This window comes from Pristiophorus japonicus, unplaced genomic scaffold, assembly GCF_044704955.1.
Source record: "Pristiophorus japonicus isolate sPriJap1 unplaced genomic scaffold, sPriJap1.hap1 HAP1_SCAFFOLD_236, whole genome shotgun sequence".
Taxonomy (NCBI): domain Eukaryota; kingdom Metazoa; phylum Chordata; class Chondrichthyes; family Pristiophoridae; genus Pristiophorus; species Pristiophorus japonicus.
In genome coordinates this window covers 582,976-604,702 of record NW_027252079.1, presented here as the reverse complement: position 1 = coordinate 604,702, position 21,727 = coordinate 582,976, and the positions used below count along the sequence as shown (strand labels likewise).

The 21,727-nt window shown below is 44.5% G+C and overlaps 1 protein-coding gene and 1 pseudogene across 2 annotated transcripts in view; both read left to right on the top strand.

Moving 5' to 3' along the window:
• LOC139245779 (gastrula zinc finger protein XlCGF57.1-like) overlaps positions 1-17,086 on the top strand; it is a 257,345-nt gene extending 240,259 nt beyond the window's left edge. Inside the window, exons 1-2 of one of the 2 annotated variants that reach the window (XM_070871288.1) lie at positions 9,195-9,544; positions 15,639-17,086. In XM_070871288.1, the coding sequence (XP_070727389.1) occupies positions 15,962-16,747 (786 nt within the window). In that variant the 5' untranslated portion in view covers positions 9,195-9,544; positions 15,639-15,961 and the 3' untranslated portion in view covers positions 16,748-17,086. Of the gene's footprint in view, positions 1-9,194; positions 9,545-15,638 lie in introns of those variants that run through there. The other variant, XM_070871287.1, reaches the window with a different exon arrangement.
• LOC139245785 (zinc finger protein 585A-like) overlaps positions 1-21,727 on the top strand; it is a 423,809-nt pseudogene that overhangs the window by 165,959 nt on the left and 236,123 nt on the right.

Here is a 21,727-nt window from a genome sequence, read left to right as displayed (position 1 = left end):
GGTAAAAACAGAGAGACAGACTATTATCTGAATGGTGACAGATTAGGAAAAGGGGATGTGCAATGAGACCTGGGTGTCATGGTACATCAGTCATTGAAGGTTGGCATGCAGGTACAGCAGGCGGTTAAGAAAGCAAATGGCATGTTGGCCTTCATAGCGAGGGGATTTGAGTACAGGGGTAGCGAGGTGTTACTACAGTTGTACAGGGCCTTGGTGAGGCCACATCTGGAGTATTGTGTACAGTTTTAGTCTTCCAACTTGAGAAAGGACATTCTTGCTATTGAGGGAGTGCAGCGAAGGTTCACCAGACTGATTCCCGGGATGGCGGGACTGACATATCAAGAAAGACTGGATCAACTGGGCTTGTATTCACTGGAGTTCAGAAAAATAAGAGGGGATCTCATAGAAACATTTAATATTCTGACGGGTTTAGACAGGTTAGATGCAGGAAGAATGTTCTCAATGTTGGGGAAGTCCAGAACCAGGAGTCACAGTCTAAGGATAAGGGGTAAGCCATTTAGGATCGAGATGAGGAGAAACTTCTTCACCCAGAGAGTGGTGAACCTATGGAATTCTCTACCACAGAAAGTTGTTGAGGCCAATTCACGAAATATATTCAAAAAGGAGTTAGATGTAGTCCTTACTACTCGGGGGATCAAGGGGTATGGCGAGAAAGCAGGAATGGGGTACTGAAGTTGCATGTTCAGCCATGAACTCATTGAATGGCGGTGCAGGCTCGAAGGGCCGAATGGCCTACTCCTGCACCTATTTTCTATGTTTCTATGTTTCTCCCTTGTCCACTCTGCTAGTTACATCCTCAAAAAATTCCAGAAGATTTGTCAAGCATGATTTCCCTTTCATAAATCCGTGCTCACTTGGACCGATCCTGTCACTGCTTTCCAAATGCGCTGCTATTTCATCTTTAATAATTGATTCCAACATTTTCCCCACCACTGATGTCAGGCTAACCGGTCTATAATTCCCTGTTTTCTCTCTCCCTCCTATTTTTAAAAGTGGTGTTACATTAGCTACCCTCCAGTCCATAGGAACTGATGCAGAGTCAATACAATGTTAGAAAATGATCACCAATGCATCCACTGTTTCTAGGGCCACTTCCTTAAGTACTCTGGGATGCAACCTATCAGGCCCTGGGGATATATCGGCCTTCAATCACGTCAATTTCCCTAACACTATTTCCTGACTAATAAGGATTCCCTTCAGTTCCTCCTTCTCGCTAGACCCTCGGAGCCCTAGTATTTCTGGAAGGTTATTTGTGTCTTCTTTAGTGAAGACAGAACCAAAGTATTTGTTCAATTGGTCTGCCATTTCCTTGTTCCCCATTATAAATTCACCTGATTCTGACTGCAAGGGACCTACATTTGTCTTCACTAACCCTTTTCCTTTCACATATCTATAGAAGCTTTTGCAGTCAGTTTTTATGTTCCTTGCAAGCTTCCTCTCATACTCTATTTTCCCCCTCCTAATTAAACCCTTTGTCCTCCTCTGCTGAATTCTAAATTTCTCCCAGTCCTCAGGTTTGCTGTTTTTTCTGGCTGATTTATATGCCTCTTCCTTGGATTGAATGTTTTCCCTAATTTCCCTTGTTAGCCACAGTTGAGCCACATTCCCCGTTGTATTTTTACTCCAGACAGGGATGTACAATTGTTGAAGTTCATTCATGTGATCTATAAATGTCTGCCATTGCCTATCCACTGTCAATCCTTTAAGTATCATTTGCCAGTCTATCCTAGCCAATTCACGTGTCATACCATCGGAAGTTATCTTTCCTTAAGTTCAGGACCCTAGTCTCTGAATTAACTGTTTCACTCTCCATCTTAATAAAGAATTCTACCATATTATGGTCACTCTTCCCCAGGGGACCTCACACAATAAGATTGCTAATTAATCATCTCTCATTACACAACACCCAGTCTAGGATGGCCAGTTGTCTAGTTGGTTCCTCGACATATTGGTCGAGAAAACCATCTCTAATACACTCCAGGAAATCCTTCTCCACCGTATTGAAACCAGTTTGGTTAGCCCAATCTATATGTAGATTAAAGTCGCCATGATAACTGCTGTACCTTTATTGCATGCATCCCTAATTTCCTGTTTGACGCCATCCCCAGCCGCACTACTACTGTTTGGTGGTCTGTACACAACTCCTGCTAACGTTTTCTGCCCTTTGGTATTCCGCAGCTCTACCCATACAGATTCCACATCATCCAAGCTAATGTCCTTCCTTACTATTGCGTTAATTTCCTCTTTAACCAGCAATGCTGCCCCACCTCCTTTTCCTTTCTGTCTATCCTTCCTGAATGTTGAATACCCCTGGATGTTGAGTTCCCAGCCTTGGTCTTCCTGGAGCCATGTCTCCGTAATCCCAATTATATCTTGTTCGTTAATAATTGCCTGTGCGGTTAATTCATCCACCTTATTACGAATACTCCTTGCATTGAGACACAGAGTCTTCAGGCTTGTTTTTTTAACACTCTTTGTCCCTTTTAGAATTATGCTGTAATGTGGGCATTTTTAATTTTTGCCTTGGATTTCTCTGCCCTCCACTTTTACTTTTCTCCTTTCTATCTTTTGCTTCTGCCCCCATTTTACTTCCCTCTGTCTACCTGCATAGATTCCCATCCCCCTGCCATATTAGTTTAACCCCTCCCCAAAAGCACTAGCAAACACTCCCCCTAGGACATCAGTTCCGGTTCTGCCCAGGTGCAGACCATCCGTTTTATACTGGTCCCACCTCCCCCAGAACCGGTTCCAATATCCCAGGAATTTGAATCCTTCCCTCTTGCAGCATTCCTCAAGATACGTATTCATCTTAACTATCCTGTTGTTTCTACTCTGACTAGCACGTGGCACTGGTAGCAATCCTGAGATTATTATCTTTGAGGTCCGACTTTTTAATTTAACTCCTAGCTCCTTAAATTCAGCTTGTAGGATCTCATCCCGTTTTTTACCTATGTCGTTGGTACCTATATGCACCATGTTAGGGTTAACTTCAAACCACCACTCGGAGTCCATTAGCCTTAAAGTAAATGCAGTTTTTATTAATAAAAGATACAAACCGGCAGGAGAGTTATCCTTGAAGGAATGCTCAAAGAAACTGCCACAGACATCTTATTTTATCCAGTTTCAGATTATAGCATTACGTAATTACGCAAGTTACAATTAATACGTGCTGATTGATTAACACATGATTGATTGGTCGGGTGTTTCCTCCAATCTGCCTTCTAGATGCCTTAATTGGTCATTCCCGATACATGTTGTTATGATTCTTTTCATACAATTCAAATTCTGTTATCTGTGTCTGTGCCCGGCTCCTAAGGCCTTTGGTCTATGAATTGAAACATCTGCTCCTCTGTGGAAGGCATCCCACACATGCTTCCCACAGTCTGAAAAACAGGCTGTGGGATCCATCTTAAAAAACCTGTTAACTCCATTTTAAAACATCCCAATTATTATTATGAATTGTAATTACGATTTGTAATCTGCCCTTTCAGTCCCTCCTGTTGGTCCCTGAATATTTCTAAATAATCAGCTTAGCACATACATGTTCTGAGCTATCTGCTGGAAATGATGATATCAAGTCCATATCCTTGGGATCGCTCGTAGTTCCATCTTTTGCGCAGTGTTTACATACTAATCCTGACCATTTCCCTGAGATATTGGCACGCCACTTATATTTCTTTTGTCCATACAGAGCATACGCTCGGGGGCCTTAGTTGTTTCCCTAATGTGTTACAAAGTCATTCGCCTCCCTATCATGCCTACATTACATAGTTAACAAGGCTGTTTGCTGTTTGGCTAGAACCACGCGGTTGTATATCCCTCAGATCTTACACAGCAGATACAGTTGTATCACGATATATATCCCTACCACTACCATTATTTGCACAATTGGATGCCACATCAATTTGAGGACTGCGTAGGCTTTAGGTGACCAGCCCTTAAAAATGTCTCACCATGAACAACAATTTTCCTTTCCCTGCCTTATCCTGTCTTGATTCGTGTGTCTCCTGCCTCGGTTTCGTTGATCAGGCGATAGGATTGGGACACTCACGACTCATAATCAGGTATTCGTTCTGTCTTTGTGTTTGATAACAAAGGCTTTCTGCGTTCTTGGTTACAGGCCTCGGCCAACGTCTTCGCTCTTTGTCTCTTGTATTTGCCTGCACATTCTCCCCGGAGTATCAGCACCACTATTGCTGCACTAGGACTAACACATGGGATATAATTCTAATCCCTGTCTTGTAACTTTACTCGAGTATGCCTCACACTTGTTACATGACATCACCAACCAACTCGAAGCTATTCCTATCTGTACTGCCACTAGTGTATGTGAAAGGATCCTTATCCACGGATGTATAATCTCAAGTACCAAGGCAGGTTTTTCAGGTTATCCTTTATTTCACTGTCCAGTTCATTTGCTTTTATCCTTTAGCTCATAATATCTTTTAATGTTATTTCTTAATGGTCCTTTGAGCTCAGTGAAATCTTCAAGTAACAGGGGAATTGGTGGTGCTTGCTCTTCCATGTAATCATCAATATCTTGCTTCATCTCATCGCTTATGTTTAATGTCATTGTCTTCCTGGCGTGTATATACGTCATGCGTGCTCTTCCCACTGCCACCGACATTCTGGGAGTAAAGCAAAAGTTAGGCATTGTAATGTTACAAGTCAAGCCTCCGTAATTGTAAGTTCCCAGGCTAGTTACCACACAATATTCTCCTCACCCTTGATCGGCGTAATGTGTGGGTTTGGTTCGGGCAGGGCTTATTCCAGTGACGCATCCTTCCGTAGTATTGTCAAACCCGCAGCTATCCTTGCTCCCGTCTCCCACTGGGTGAGGGCATATAGTTAGACTTCCTTCTCTCCGGCACCCGGATAAAGATATTCCCCTTATATTTCCATTCTTTTTGATCTCATACTGGTCCATCGCGGATGTACTCTTCCCCTCGTATTATGTTTGTTACCCCTCGCATCCTCCTGTAACCGCATACACCCCAGAGCAGGTCTCCAGTCGTCCTGGTTCAACCCTCGTCACTGGATAAAGGCCAAGCTCTGTCAAGCCCCGAGTGGTGGCTGATGTGCAACGGTCACCACACATTAAACAAATCCATACACAGGCATCTTCCACTCTTCAATTGGAGCTCAGGAACGGAACATCGGGTCCTTCATTGGAACATCTGTGAACCCATGTGGAAGCAAGTCATCCTGGTTCCAGGGAGCGCCTATGATGATGATGAGTCATTCCTTTCAGGGTGCAGGCGTCTAATGGCCCAGTGTGCTGTGCCATTTCTTTCAACTGGGTGCTATTTATTCAATCTGGAATTCGCTCGGTTTATATCTGATCCATATTGTGTCTCACCTGACCGATCATACATCTCCCATAGGCATGACGTGTCTCTTTTCCTGTCCTCGCCATTGTCCTCTCATTCCTGCTTATTTAGCTCGTTAATTGTTCGTGCATGGCCTTCCAATACGGATATCCCTCTAGCAGTATTTTGGATGTTTCAGATCCTAACTCTGAAGATTCTATCCCTATCCTGGCCTGTTTCCTCATTAGTAACGCCATCATTCCTCAAACTATCTACTCATGCTTGGATCGCCTGTATATCTCGTGCATCTACGAGAGAGGGCCCGGTACAGTTAATACGTCATTCTCTATAGATCTCCTCTGTCTTCCTGCTTTGTGTCTCAGCTGCTTGTGATACTCCCTTGCTCCTGATGTGTCACTAGCTTTTCTCAGGATTGTGTCTAGCAATCGTGTGTACAACGCTTTAGTCTTGGGGCTAAACTTTTCTGGCAGGTATAGGGCTGATAAATTTATGCTCACAGGTAACATTTCATGCTGCACATTATCAAATAACAAATTACTTCTGTTCCAGGTTTAACTACCACGCGCTTTCCCAAGGTTAATTCCCCTGGTTTATAATATTCAGGTAACATTTTGTTACCCACTTATCTTGTGGCTTCAAGATAAACACTCCTGACATTCAGATGCCACCCCTAGGGGCTGCTTTACGTAGTTGTTGTACCCTCCGGTGTGGGTATATGCTTCTGGGCCCCCCAGGGGCAGCCTTGTAGCTTGTCCTTGTAGAATAGGAAGAGCGGTGGTGATCACGTTTATATTCTGTTGATAAAACACATCCTGGATATTCCAGGTTTTTAGTTAGAGTCTTACCATTTCTATTTCAACCGCATTGTTTGCACCATTTCTTCAATTGTTTGCACCGTTTCTCCGGGCATGTGCCCCTTTCCAGAGCATCATTATTATAGCCAGTACCCCTAATATTGCAAATATCCATCCTAATCCTCTAAAAAGTCCCTCTGTCGTACCCTTATATCCTTTCAGCTGGGACCAGTGCTTCCACCAGCCCATACCTTTCATACTCACGCAAGCACACGTATCTCCACTAATTAATACCTCCTATGGTCCACTCCACCGAGGTGCGAACCCTGGTTTCTCTGTCACCTCCTGAACCATTGCCTTCGCCCCCACCTCGGGGATTATAGCCGAGGCAGTTATCACACCATCTTCATCCCCCTCCTCCTGCCTTTCCCACACCTCCTGTCGCATACCTTTCAACTGCTCACTCAATTCCCTCGCATTCTTTCTGATTCGGTCTCATAGGGGGCCTAAGTCGGCTCCTCCTGTCACTATTCCTTCTGGTAACCTCATTGCCTCACTCAAGCTGGTTTTAAGGGTCCGATTCATTCTCTCTACCATCCCTGAAGTCTAGGGGTGATATGGGATGTGAAACATCGGCTTACTTGACCCGTGAAATGAGTCCCTTGACCCGAGTCAGTCATGTGGTAATAGGACTGCCTCCCATTTAGCATTTTGTGTGTGTTTTGTGTGCAGTATTATTTCTCCTGTCATTATGACAGACTCACTAATTTTGACTGCCCAAGTGGCACAATCCAGTGGGGCCACACATCTGGACAGACCGGGAGCCGCTGGTGATTGCTGTATCCAGTAGTAAGCTACGGGTCTCATCCTATCCCCATGTATGTGTGTCACCACAGCTCCATAGAAGTCTCCCTGGTTCTCACAATGTACATGGAACGGGAGATCCATGTTCGGGAATCCCAGCCCTAGAGCTGACATTAGGGCTTCCTTCAGATTACTGCATGTTGCTTCTTGTTCGGGGCCCCACTCTATAGTTTCTAAGCATGGTCTTCCCCCTTTCACTAGCCGCTGTAATGCTTCTGCAATTGCTGCAGTTAGGTACAAAATTCCTACAATAGTTAAAGAACCCCAGTACCTTACACACCCCTCGGACTGTTTTTGGTTGGGGAATAATCCTAATGGCCTCCTTCCTGTCACTGGTCATGGTCCTAGTTCCTTGGGATATTTTATGTCCCAGGTACGACAGCTTGTCCAATTTGTGCCTTTTTGGGATTTACTCTAAATCCTGCTTTCCGTTATTTCAAATGTCTTTTCCATAACTAGAACAGAGTCGAGCACGTAGACTTTGAAAGCTGCTTTCCGTTATCTCAAATGTTCCAGTTTCAAGGCCATTACATCTCGCTTCCTGTGGTTCTTCAACCACCGTATCTGAAGTCACAAGTTCAACTTATGTTGTCCTTTGTTCTAAACTGCTAAAACCTGTAGTTTTCACATTTTAATTTTTCCAAAGTCCCTTTTACATTTTCGCAGATAGCTCCCCACTTGCCCAGGAGTTTGACCTGATCCCTGAGGGTATTTCTAGATTGTTCAAAGCCTTTTAGTTTTATTTCCTTTTTTTTTAAAAAAAGATCAGATTTAACTTTTTATTTTAAATGAATCTCATTTTTTTGTGCCTTTTCTTAACCAGTGGCACTTGAAACCTTCACAACAAAATTAACTCTTCACTGTTCCCATCCTAATTTCTGCTCCCCTTTTGTAGTATTTGTATTTATTGTTGGATTACGAAATGTCAAATATGGTAATACTGTTTTTTTTTTTAACATCGGACTTCTCATTTATGTTTATAGTGATTCACAGATCACAGAATGCAAAGTACTTGTTTTATAATTATGTACTTAACTTCTGTTTTAGAGGCTGATCAAAAACTCTAATCTTTTGCTCTGTAACTTCAATTTTGTGATACAGTATCTCATAAATTACATCTTTTTAAGCTTCAGCTTCTGACGCAGTATGCGTACTTTTATTAAAAGGCTTCCAAACCCAAGATTTTCCAATACAACCAAAATGTTTATCAAGGAGAATCACCTGAAATATCTCAAAATCCCAATTCAAATATTGTACTGCCACTCTTTTATTTCAAACTCTTTTTACTGAGCTAGAAGCTTTCACGTCAAGGTTTTACACAAAGGAAAATGGGGGGGTGGGCGGGGGGTGACTTCCCCAGCCTGCAGCCTCGAGAGACCCACGTGGGCTTTTTTTAAAAAAAAGGCATTACAGCTTCCCTTCTCCGTTCTTTATCTCATTCCTAAACTAAATTTATTGTCGTTCAACCCAATGTAATCAATGATTACATGTTTTCTTTTGACAAGTAAGTGAGCGTGTCGAAATTTTTTGTAAAACCAACGGGACCACACATTTTTTATCTTTTGCCCAACAAACCTATTCTTTGTGTATTTCCTATCTCCGCAACTTATCATCCGAATAAATCCGCACGTTAAAATGTAATTCAATTCTAGGTACACACTTTCTTCAAACTTCCCACATACAGGATAACACTACAAAGGGTTAAAAAAAACTTTCACTCTGTCTGAAAAAGTGGATGGAGCCACCATTTTCCCAAACAGGCTTTCAGACACATGAAAAATTCATTAATTCCCACCTCAAATATTCCTCAAGATCACACAAGCACTTTCATTCAAAGACAGGCATTCACAAAAGTCTCTCTTTATTCAACAAAGCTTATTGTTTGGCTGGCTCTATTTTAGGATCCATACTTCACTTAAGATAGTCACTATCAGATTTTTATGGTCGTCCGAAAAATATCTACTAAGCGAGCCGTCCGGCCCCCAATCAATTCTTTAGTTTCCTCGGGTCCTAATCCTAACCCAGTTAATGGGGGATACAAATTTGGGCCAAATTCCTTTGTCCATTCCCTTTTGTCATCTATATCTATTTTTATACTTACATCCTCTTGCCTTTTGTCACTTTCTCTGTCCATCTCACCTTCGGGTATCTTTCTATTCGTCTGTACTGCTGCTAAAATGATCTTTTTCCCTTCATCCTATCCTGCCTTAACCATCTTCTTAACCTTTTCAAATTTATCTCTCAGAAACTCTTCTGGTAGTTTATACCTCACCCCTCCAAGGGCCTTGGCAGTTTCCTTTGCCATTTCTTACACCGGGGCTTTTTTCCCAGTTCCCGTTTTTCCGCCTTTACTTATGCGGAGCTTTTTCCACCGAGGCTTTTTCCCCGATATCCCGTATACGTACTTATTCTCCTGACACACGTATCTACTTACAGTGTTCTGACACGCCCCTCGGCTGGATTTACCGGCTGCATGGACTCTGCTTCAGATTTGTTGGATCTCTGGCTGGGACTTTGGGAGGAGAATTTCTCAAGGTAATTCTCGACTCACTCGGTTTGGCTGTTTGAGTTGAATCTTCCCCTGCAGTAGATCCTGCCCGACTACGCCAAGTTGTTAGGGTTAACTTCAAACCACCACTCGGAGTCCGTTAGCCTTAAAGTAAATGCAGTTTTTATTAATAAAAGATACAAACCGGCAGGAGAGTTATCCTTGAAGGAATGCTGAAAGAAACTGCCACAGACATCTTATTTTATCCAGTTTCAGATTATAGCATTACGTAATTACGCAAGTTACAATTAATACGTGCTGATTGATTAACACATGATTGATTGGTCGGGTGCTTCCTCCAATCTGCCTTCTATATGCCTTAATTGGTAATTCCCGATACATGTTGTTATGATTCTTTTTAAACAATTCAAATTCTGTTATCTGTGTCTGTGCTCGGCTCCTAAGGCCTTTGGTCTATGAATTGGAACATCTGCTCCTCTGTGGAAGGCATCCCACACATGCTTCCCACAGTCTGAAAAACAGGCTGTGGGATCCATTTTAAAAAACCTGTTAACTCTATTTTAATACATCCTAATTATTATTATGAATTGTAATTACAATTTGTAATCTGCCCTTTCACACCACGACAATTGGCTGTTCACCACCCCCCTCCCAGAATTCCCTGCAGCCGCTCCAAGTCATCCTTGACCCTTGCACCAGTGAGGCAACAGACCATACCATCCTGGAGTCTCGGTTGCGACCGCAGAAATGTCTATCTATTCCCCTTACAATAGAATCCCCTACAACTATAGCTCTCCCACTCTTTTTCCTGCCCCCCTGGTGCCATGGACTTGGCTGCTGCTGCCTTCCCCTGATGAGTCATCTCCTCCAACAGTACCCAAAGTGGTGTATCTGTTTTGGAGGGAGATGACCACAGAGGACCCCTGCACTACCTTCCTTCCACTGCTCTGCCTGATGGTCACCCATTCCCTATCTGCCTCTGTAAACTTTACCTATGGTGTGACCAACTCACTAAACGTGCTATTCACGACATCCTCAGCATCGCGGATGCTCCAGAGTGAATCCATGTGCAGCTCCAGTGCTGCAATGCAGTCTGTCAGGAGCTGCAGCTGGATACACTTCCTGCAAACATAGAAGTGTTCCTGATTTCCCACATAGCACAGGAGGAGGAGAGGGAGGGGAACCAATGGCTCCCCTTCAGGGGAGGAGAGGGAGGGGAACCTTCAGAGGAGGAGAGAGAGAGAGGAACCAATGACACTATATCTGAACCCACCCCAAGTCAGCACCTACAAGGGAGGAGAGGGGAACAAGCGAGTGTGAACTGAACCCAGCCAGAGTCAGCGCCTTCAGGGGAGGAGAGGGAGGGGAACCAGTGAGTGTAGAATTGAACACAGCAATTGTCAGCTCCTTCAGGGGAGCAGAGGGAGGGGAACGAATGAGTCTATATCTGAACCCACCCCGAGTGAGCCCCTTCAGGGGAGGAGAGGGGAACAAGCGTGTGCGGAACTGAACACAGCCAGAGTCAGCTCCTTTTGGACAGGGAGGGGTAACCAGTGAGTGTAGAACTGAACCCAGACAGAGTCAGCACCATCACAGGAGTAGAGGGAGGGGAACCGGTGAGTGCAGAACTGAACCCAGCCAGAGTCTGCACCATCAGGGGAGGAGAAGGAGGGAAACCAGAGTGTGTAAAATTGAACCCAGCCACAGTCAGCACCTTCAGGTTCACTCCCTGGTTCCACTCATAGAAATATAGAAAATAGGTGCAGGAGGAGGCCATTTGGCTCTTCGAGCCTGCACCACCATTCAATAAGATCATGGCTGATCATTCCCTCAGTACCCCTTTCCTGCTTTCTATCCATACCCCTTGATCCCCTTAGCCGAAGTGCCATATCTAACTCCCTCTTGAATATATCCAATGAACTGGCATCAACAATTCTCTGCGGCAGAGAATTCCACAGGTTCACAACTCTGAGTGAAGAAGTTTCTCCTCATCTCGGTCCTAAATGGCCTACCCCTTATCCGAAGACTGTGTCCCCTGGTTCTGGACTTCCCCAACATCGGGAACATTCTACACGCATCTAACCTGTCCCGTCCCGTCAGAATCTTACATGTTTCTATGAGATCCCCTCTCATCCTTCTAAACTCCAATGTATAAAGGCCCAGTTGATCCATTCTCTCCTCATATGTCAGTCCTGCCATCCCGGGAATCAGTCTGGTGAACCTTCGCTGCACTCCCTCAATAGCAAGAACATCCTTCCTCAGATTAGGAGACCAAAACTGAACACAATATTCCAGGTGAGGCCTCACCAAGGCCCTGTACAACTGCAGTAAGACCTCCCTGCTCCTATACTCAAATCCCCTAGCTATGAAGGCCAACATACCATTTGCCTTCTTCACCGCCTGCTGTACCTGCATGCCAACTTTCAAAAACTGATGAACCATGACACCCAGGTCTCGTTGCACCTCCCCTTTTCCTAATCTGCTGCCATTCAGATAATATTCTGTCTTCACGTTTTTGCCACCAAAGTGGATAACCTCACATTTATCCACATTATACTCCCATCTGGCAATCCCCTCATCACGGGAATGGAGACAAGTCCAGACCTAAAGTGTGCACAGTACTCCAGGTGTGGTCTTACCAACGCCCTGTACAGTTGTCGCAGGACTTCCCTACTTTTATACTCCATCCCTCTTGCAATAAAGGCCAGCATTCCATTTGCCTTCCTGATCACTTGCTGTACCTGCATACTACCTTTTTGTGTTTCATCTACAAGAACCCCCAGATCCCTCTGCACTACGGCATTTTGTAATAGTCTCCATTTAAATAATAATTTGCTTTTTTATTTTTTCTGCCAAAGTGCATAACCTCACACTTTCCAACATTATACTCCATCTGCCAAACTTTTGCCCACTCACTTAGCCTGTCTCTGTCCTTTTACAGGTTTTTTGTGTCCACACTGTTTTACCTCCCATCTTTGTATCATCAGCAAACTTGGCTACGTTACCCTCGGTCTCTTCTTCAATATAGGTTGTAGATAATTGGGATCCCAGCACTGTTCCCTGCAGCACCCCACTCGATACTGATTGCCAACCCAAGAATGAACCATTTATCCCGACTCTGTTTTCTGTTAGTTAGCCAATCCTCTATCCATGCTAATATATTACCCCCACCCCATGACCTTTTATCTTGTGGTAACCTTTTATGTGGCACCTTATCGAATGCCTTCTGGAAATTCAAACACATCACATCCACTGGTTCCCTCTTATTCACCCTGTTCATTACAGCCTCAAAGAACTCCAGAAAATTTGTTAAACATAGTATATTCTTCAATGCAAGGAGTCTAGGGAATAAGGCAGATGAGCTGAGGGCACAGACAGACACGTGGGAGTATGATATTGTAGCTATTACTGAGACATGGCTAAAAGAAGGGCAGGAATGGCAGCTCAACATTCCTGGTTACAGGGTTTTCAGACGAGATAGAGATGGGGGTAAAAAAGGAGGGTGCATTGCAATATTGATTAAAGAAACAATTAAAGCTGTGAGGAGGGATGATGTGTCAGAAGGATCATCAAATGAGGCTACATGGGAGAACTGAAGAAGGGACAGTCACACTGCTGGGGATGTACTATAGACCCCCAAACAGTCAGAGGGAGACAGAAGAGCAAATATGTAGGCACATTTCTGACAGGTGCAAAAACAATAGGGCAGTAATACTTGTAGATTTCAACTACCCTAATATTAACTGGGATAGAATTAGTGTGAATGGTATAGATGGAGCAGAATTTTTAAAATGTATTCAGGAGAACTTTTTTAGCCAGTACGTAGCAATCCCAGCAAGAGAGGGGGCGGTTCTGGACTTAGTTTTAGGGAATGAAGCTTGGGCAGGTGGAAGGGGTATCAGTGGGAGAGCATCTTTGGTGCTGATGATCATAATTCAGTCAGATTTACGGTAGCCATGGAAAAGGGCAAAGATGGACCAGGAATAAAAGTTTTCAACTGGGGAAAAGCTAATTTTACTCAGCTGAGATGTGATTTCGCCAAAGTGGACTGGAAACAGCTACTTGAAGGTAAATCAGTGTCCGAGAAGTGGGATGCATTCAAGGGGGAGATAGAGGGTTCAGAGCAAGTACGTTCTCCTAAAGAGAAAGGGTGGGGCTAATAAATCTAGAGGGACGAACATTTACTTTAGCCACTCTTCCTTTTTATATACCTGTAGAAACTCTGTTTTTAGATTTCTTGCTAGTTTACTTTCCTAATCTATCTTCCCTTTATTATTTTTTTAGTCATTCTTTGCTGGTTTTTCAAAAGTTTCCCAATCCTCTAGCCTCCCACTAATCTTGGCCATTTTGTATGACATTGTTTTCAATTTGATACCCTCCCTTATTTTCTTAGTTAGCCACGGATAGTTATCCCATTTGTTAAAGTCTTTCCTTCTCATTGGAATAAATTTTTGTTGAGAGCTATGAAATATCTCCTGAAATGTCTGCCACTGCTCATCAACCGTGTTACACTTTAAATCTATTTTCCCTGTCCACTTTAGCCAGCTCTGCCTTCATACCTTTGTAGTCTCCTTTATTTAAGCTTAGAACACTGGTTTGAGATCCAACTTTCTAACCCACCAACTGAATTTGATATTCAACCAAGCTATGATTACTCTTTCCCAGTGGATCCTTTACCAGGAGACCATTTATTAATTCTGTAAAAATTATGAGGACAGGTTGCACAGACTAGGCTTGTATTCCATTGAATATAGAAGATTAAAGGGTGATCTAATTGAGGTGTTTAAATGATTAAAGAAGTTGATCGGGTGGATGGAGAGAAACTATTTCCTCTGGAGGAGGAGTCCACAACAAGGGGTCACAACCTTTAAATCAGAGCCAGGCCGTTCAGGGTGAGGTTAGGAAGCACTTCCTCACACAAATGCTGATTGGCTGTTTCTCTTGGCTCGAGAGTCCAGAACTAGAGGTCAGAGTCTCAGGATAAGGGGTCGGCCATTTAGGACTGAGATGTGGAGAAATTTCTGTAGTCCGAGGGTTGTGAATCTTTGGAATTCCCTACCCCAGAGTACTGTGGATGCTGAGTCGTTGAATATATTCAGGGCTGAGAGAGAGAGCTGTTTGGACAGTAAAGGAATCATGGGATACGGGGATAGTGTGGGAAAGTGGAGCTGAAGAACAAGATCAGCCTTGATCTTATTGAATGGTGCAGCAGGCTCTAGGGGCTGTTTAACCCACTCCTGCTCATATTTCTGATGTTCTTAAAGCCGAGTGGAAATCTGGAACTCTGTTCCCCATAAAACTGAAGCTGGGACAATTGGAAATTCTAAAACTGAGATAGATAGATTTCCTTAGGCAAGGGTATTAATGGCAATGGAACCAAGGCAGGTAGACAGAGTTAAAATACTGATCAGCCACAATCTCATTGAATGGTGGGACAGGCTCAAGGGGCTGAATGGCCTATTCCTGTTCCTATGTTCCTACTTACAGTGATGACTTTTGCAAATAGCTTTCACAGGGGATTAGAAGGTGAGGATATGCAGACAGGATTAAACCTGGGTCCCTCCTGTTCCTATGACTCAGTCACACTGGGCGTTACCTGTACCCACTGAGCCATTGGGAGGAGGGTCCAGTGACCCTGCTGTAAAATGCACGTGTGAGGCCTCAGGTGAGGACAGTGGAATAGCTTGTCGACACTCACTGTCGAGGTTCACACGGAGATTGGGCACAAGGGTCACATATTGGAGAGAAATTGGTGAGTGTAGAACTGAACCCAGCCAAAGTCAGCACCTTCAGGGGAGGCGAGGGAGAGGCACCAGTGAGTGTGGAACTGAACCCAGCCAGAGTCGGCAGCTGCAGGTGAGGAGAAGGAAGTGTACCAGTGAGTGAGTGTATTTCTGAACCCAGCCAGAATTGGTGGTGAAAACTGGGAGTGGAGGAGAAACAGTCTAGAAATGTGCGATGGTTTGGATTTCAGCACAGCAGGAGGGACAATGTGTGGGACAGGGATTTACAGCTTTGGAAGATCAAGAGAGGAAAGAATGTTCCATGGAAACTAGATGTGTCTATTCTGAATTTCTGCCTTGTACTGACAGTGATGAGTTTTATTATCTCCTTTTAGAGCGTATTATAAGGGGAGATTTTCAGACAGGAAACACAAACCAAACCTCACATCAAGATCTCACAGAGTCAGGACCTGAATATCATCGGCCTTTGAAAGTGGAAGGAGAAATATTTGTCTATTCTGTCTGTGGGAAAAGATTTCAAACATCAGTGTGACTGGAAAAGCACCGAGACACACACACCCGAGTGAGTGTTCCAGTGCACTGCCTGTGGAAAGAGCTTTAACCAGTTACACAGTCTGAATAAACATCGCACCATTCAAAGCGCGAAGAAACTGTAAACGTGTTGTGTGCGTGGGCGAGGCTTCAACTGATCATCCAACCATGGAGAGTCACAAGGATACCCGCACCATGGAGAAACCATGGAAATGTGCTGAATGTGGGCAGGTATTCAGATCACCGTCTGTGCTGGAAATTCATAGACGTAATCACACTGGGGAGAGGCCGTTCACCTGCTCAGAGTGTGGGAAGGGATACACTTGTTCATCCTACCTGCAGTCACACCAACGCACTCACACTGGGGAGAGGCCATTCACCTGCCTCGTGTGTGGGAAAGGATTCATTCGGTCATCCCACTTTCGAAGTCACAAGCGAGTTCATACTGGGGAGAAACCGTTCACCTGCTCTGAATGTGGGAAGGGATTCATTCATTCATCCCACCTGCTGAAACACCAGCGAGTTCACACTGGGGAGAGGCCATTCACCTGCTCTGAGTGTGGGAAGAGATTCACTCAGTCATTCACCCTGCTGACACATCAGCGAGTTTACACTGGGGAGAGGCCATTCACCTGCTCTGAGTGTGGGAAGGGATTCACTTGTTTATCCGGCCTGCTGAATCACCAGCGAGTTCACACTGGGGAGCGGCCATTCACCTGCTCTGAGTGTGGGAAGCGATTCACTCGGTCATCCATCCTGCTGATGCACCAGCGAGTTCACACTGGGGAGAGGCCATTCACATGCTCTGAGTGTGGGAAGGGATTCACTCAGTCATCCACCCTGCTGATACACATGCGAGTTCACACTGGGGAAAGGCCGTTTACCTGCTCTGTGTGTGGGAAGGGATGCAGTACGTCATCCAACCTGCTGAAACACCAGCGCGTTCACAAGTGACTGCAGGGGTTGGAATCTGCTGTTATTGCTGTTGTTAAACACATCCTGACAGAACCATGTTCATTCTGACAGTTGGGGTTTGTTTCTGCTGATGTTAATAACCCTATAACTGGGCTAGGCTTTAATATTCTCGATATATTGCTGGTTGTGTTCTCGGGGCTGCAGTGTCCATTTAAGAAACACTGTGTGTTACCTTTCCCCTTAATTCAGCGACTCTCAACAGAAATTCAGTTTGGAATAAAATTATGAACTTTTACTTTAATTCTAAACTGATCTTTGGTACAAAATCTACAATATTGTGTGAAAGTTTCCACTGAATAAAATCTCCAATTAGAAAAAGCTTGCTGACAATTCTTACTGACTTGCACATTACACACAGTGGCCCCTCCATTATCCACCAGAAAGAAGTGGAATGGGAATTGGTGGGGAATCAATGTCCCCAAATGTTGCCCCTCCCGTCTGGTGTAGCAATCCCCTTGGCACGGGAATGGAGACAAGTCCAGACCAAAACTGCGCAGTATTCCAGGTGTGGTCTTGCCAACGCCCTGTACAGTTGTAGCAGGACTTCCCTACTTTTATACTCCATCCCCCTTGCAATAAAGGGCAGCATTCCATTTGCCTTCCTGATCACTTGCTGTACCTGCATGCTAACGTTTTTAGTTTCATGTACAAGAACCCCCAGATCCTTCTGTACTACAGCATTTTGTAATTTTCACATTTAAATAATTTATTTTTTTATTTTTCCCACCAAATGGGATAACCTGACATTTTACCACATTATAGTCCATCTGCCAAATTTTTGCCAGTTCATTGAGCCTATCTCTATCCCTTTGTGGATTATTTGTGTCCTCCTTTCAACTTGCTTTCTCACCCATCTTTGTATCATCAGCAAATTTGGCTACGTTACACTCGGTCCCTTCATCCAAGTAATTAATATAAATTGTAAATAGTTGAGGCCCCAACACTGATAGCTGCGGCACCCCACTATTTACTGATTGCCAACCAGAGAATGACCCATTTATCCCGACTCTCTATTCTCTGTTAGTTAGCCAATCCTCTATCCATGCTGATATATTACCCCCAACCCCATGAACTTTTACCTTGTGCAGTAACCTTTTATGTGGCAACTTGTCAAATGCCTTCTGGAAGTCGAAATGCACCTGATCCACTGGTTCCCCTTTATCTACCCTGTTCATTACATCCTCAAAGAATTGCATCAAATTTGTCAAACATGACTTCCCCTTCATAAATCGATGCTGACTCTGCTTGACCGAATTTTGCTTTTCCAAATGTCCTGCTACTGCTTCTTTAATAATGGACTTCAACATTTTCCCAACCACAGATGTTAGGCTAACTAGTTTCCCGCTTTTTGTCTGCCTCCTTTTTTAAATAGGGGCATTACATTTGCAGTTTTCCAATCTGCTGGGACCTACCCAGAATCCAGGGAATTTTGATAAATTACAACCAGTGCATCCACTATCCTGCCGGTACTTCTCTTAAGACACGAGGATGCAAGCCACTCTGTTGCTCTTGCCTCATAACCCTGCAAATCTTTCCAACTCAAATATTTATCTCTTTTCAAAGTAACGTGAATCTGCTTCCATCACCCTTACAGGCAGTGCATTCCAGGCCATAACATCTGGATGCTTAATTTTTCCCCCTCATGTAACATCTGGTTGATTTGCCAATCACCTTAAATGGGTGTCCTCTGGTTACCGAACCTTCTGACACTGAAAATTGTTTCTCCTTATGAAGAGAGTTGGTGGGCTGGAGGAGGTTACAGAGATAGTGAGAGATGAGGCCTTGGTGGGATTTGGACAAGGTGTATTTTAAAGGTTGAAGCCACCAGCTGTCTCTCCCAGTGCAGAATGTGACTCACTGCTAACAGGAAAGATTTTTGTTTAACGACTAAAGATGCATAATGAGGGTAAATCAATCTCTGTACCTTTAACTAACAGCAACATGGACCCCTGACACTGTAAATTGTTTCTCATTATAGAAGCATAGAAATTTACAGCATGGAAGGAGGCCATTTAGGCCCATCATGTCTGCGCAGGCCGACAGAGAGCTATCCAGCCTAATCCCACTTTCCAGCTCTTAGTCCGTAGCCATGTAGGTTATAGTACTTCAAGTACACATCCAAGTATTTTTTTTAAATGTGGTGAAGGTTTCTGCCTCTACCAACCTTTCAGGCAGTGAGTACCAGACCACACACCACCCTCTAGGTGAAGAAATTTCCCCTCAAAACCCCTGTAATCCTACCAATTACTTTCAATCTATGCCCCCGGGTTGTTGACCCCTCTGCAAATGGAAATAGGCCCTTCCTATGCACTCTATCGAGACCCCTCTCAATTTTATACACCTCAATAGGGTCTCCCCTCAGCCTCCTCTGTTCCTAAGAAAACAAACCCCACCTATTAAGACCGTTGCTGGGCTGGAGGAGGTTACAGAGATAGGCAAGCGTGAGACTTTGGAGGGATTTCAACAAGTGGAGGAGTATTTTAAAGGCAGAAGCCGCCAGCTATTCCTCCAGCACAGAATGTGACTCACTACCAATAGGAAGGATGTTACTTTAACTACTACGACTGCATAATGAGGGGAAATCAATCTCTGTCCCTTTAAGTAACAGTGACATGGTAAGAGGGAAATGAATGATCTATTCCACTTGGCACTGAAGTGTCTGGAACTTATAATAGGAACTCTAGGGAAACAAGATATTGACAAATGTTAAACTGTTATGTTGAGAAAACAAACCTCGATTTAACTGTTAAGATAAATTCTTTAAGAGGGCTTCACACTGACTCACCTGACAGCCCGACTCAGGCTCCAACCCTGAAGCACCTCGATTGGCTGCAGAACACGCTGCTGCCTTGGCCCACCTGTCATGGCCTACTCCTGCACCTATTTTCTATGTTTCTATAGCAAGAATGGGGTATTGAAGTTGCATGTTCAGCCATGAACTCGTTGAGTGGCAGTGCAGGCTCGAAGGGCCGAATGGCCTACTCCTGCACCTATTTTCTATGTCATGTATGCAACCCCAGGCAACCTGTATAATTCTGCCACCAGAGGGCTTACCTGTTGGAGTCCCAAGGGATCCCAGCATCCCTTGGGAGCGCTGTATATAAGCAGGCCTCCCACGCTGTACCAGCATTCTGGATGGAGTCTGCATAAAGGAGCTAAGGTCACACTTACTCATTGTCTACAGTACTCAGTTGCATTACTTTATTATGAGCATAACAATTGGCGATGAGATAATGAACAACCACGCTTAAATGAAGAGAACTGTTGGTATCCTGGAGAAATTCTCAGAAGGGGATGATTGGGAGGCCTTCGTGGAGCGAATGGACCAATGCTTTGTAGTCAACGAGCTGGAAGGGGATAAGAACACCACCAAACGAAGGGCGATCCTCCTCACCGTCTGCGGGGCAACAACCTATGTGGCCTCATGAAGAATCTTCTCGCTCCGATGGAACCAACAACCAAATCCTATGAAGAACTGTGTACGTTGGTCCGAAAGCACCTAAATCTGAAGGATAGCGTTCTGACGGCAAGGTATCGATTCTACACGTGTCAGCAGTCTGAAGGCCAGGAAGTGACGAGCTACGTCGCCGAACTAAGGCGCCTTGCAGGACATTGCAAATTCGATGGATTCCTTGAGCAAATGCTAAGAGACTTTTTTGTGCTTGACATTGGCCATGAGGTTATCCTTCGCAAACTGTTGACGGTTGAAACACCAAATCTGAGCAAAGCCACTCACTCACCTACTCACTCCCACTCACTCACTCATTCACTCATCCACCCACTCATTCACTCCCATTCAATTACTCACTCACTCACTCACCCACCCACTCACTCCACACACTTACCCACCCACTCACTCAGCGACTCACTCACTCACCCACCCACTCACTCACCCACCCACTCACTCATTCCACTCAGTCACCCACCCACTCACTCACTCACACTCACAAAATCATCCACTCACTCACTCTCCCACTCATCACTCACTCACTCCGATATTGGGGAAGTCCAGAACCAGGGGACACAGTTTAAGGATAAGGGGCAGGCCATTTAGGACTGAGATGAGGAGAAACTTCTTCACTCAGAGAGTTGTTAACCTGTGGAATTCCCTACCACGGAGAGTTGTTGATGCCTGCGCATTGGATATATTCAAGAGGGAGTTAGATATGGCCCTTGCAGCTAAAGGGATCAAGGGGTATGGAGAGAAAGCAGGAAAGGGGTACCGAGGGAATGATCAGCCATGATCTTATCGAAGGGCCGAATGGCCTACTCCTGCACCTATTTTCTATGTTTCTATGATAGCCCAGGCATTTATGTCCACCAGCGATAACACCAAACATATTTCACAGCATAAAGAGGTTTCGGCAAGTACGGTACACAAAGTAACATCGTTTTCAGGCAGAACGTAAACGCTGGCAGCTGCACGACCTCAGATGACCCAGAGTACACCATCAACCATTAATTCGAGGCAGTTAACACCTTGTTGGTGCTGTGAAGGTGATCATCGAGCCCATCAATGCCGCTTCAAACATTATGTGTGCAAAGGCTGTGGAACAATGGGACACCTCCAGCGAATGTGCAGATGAGCTGTAAATCCTATAAACCACCACGTTGCAGAGGAGAACAGATGCTAAAAGTTTAAGCACCTTGCTAGAACCCCTACATGTGCTACGCAAGGAAGACGACTGGATATGGGGGAAAATCACAAGAGGCTGCTTTTGAGAAAGCCAGAAATCTGTTATGTTCCAACAAACTGCTTTTCTTGTATAACACATGTAAACGTTTAGTGCTAGCTTGCGATGTGTCTCCATACGGGATCGGGTGTGTGTTACAACAAGCTAACAAATCGGAAACATTGCCACCAGTCGCCTATGTGTCCAGGAGCTTGTCCAAGGCCAAAAGGGCCTATAGCATGATTGAAAAAGAAGCTCTGGCATGCGTTTACGGAGTGAAAAAAAT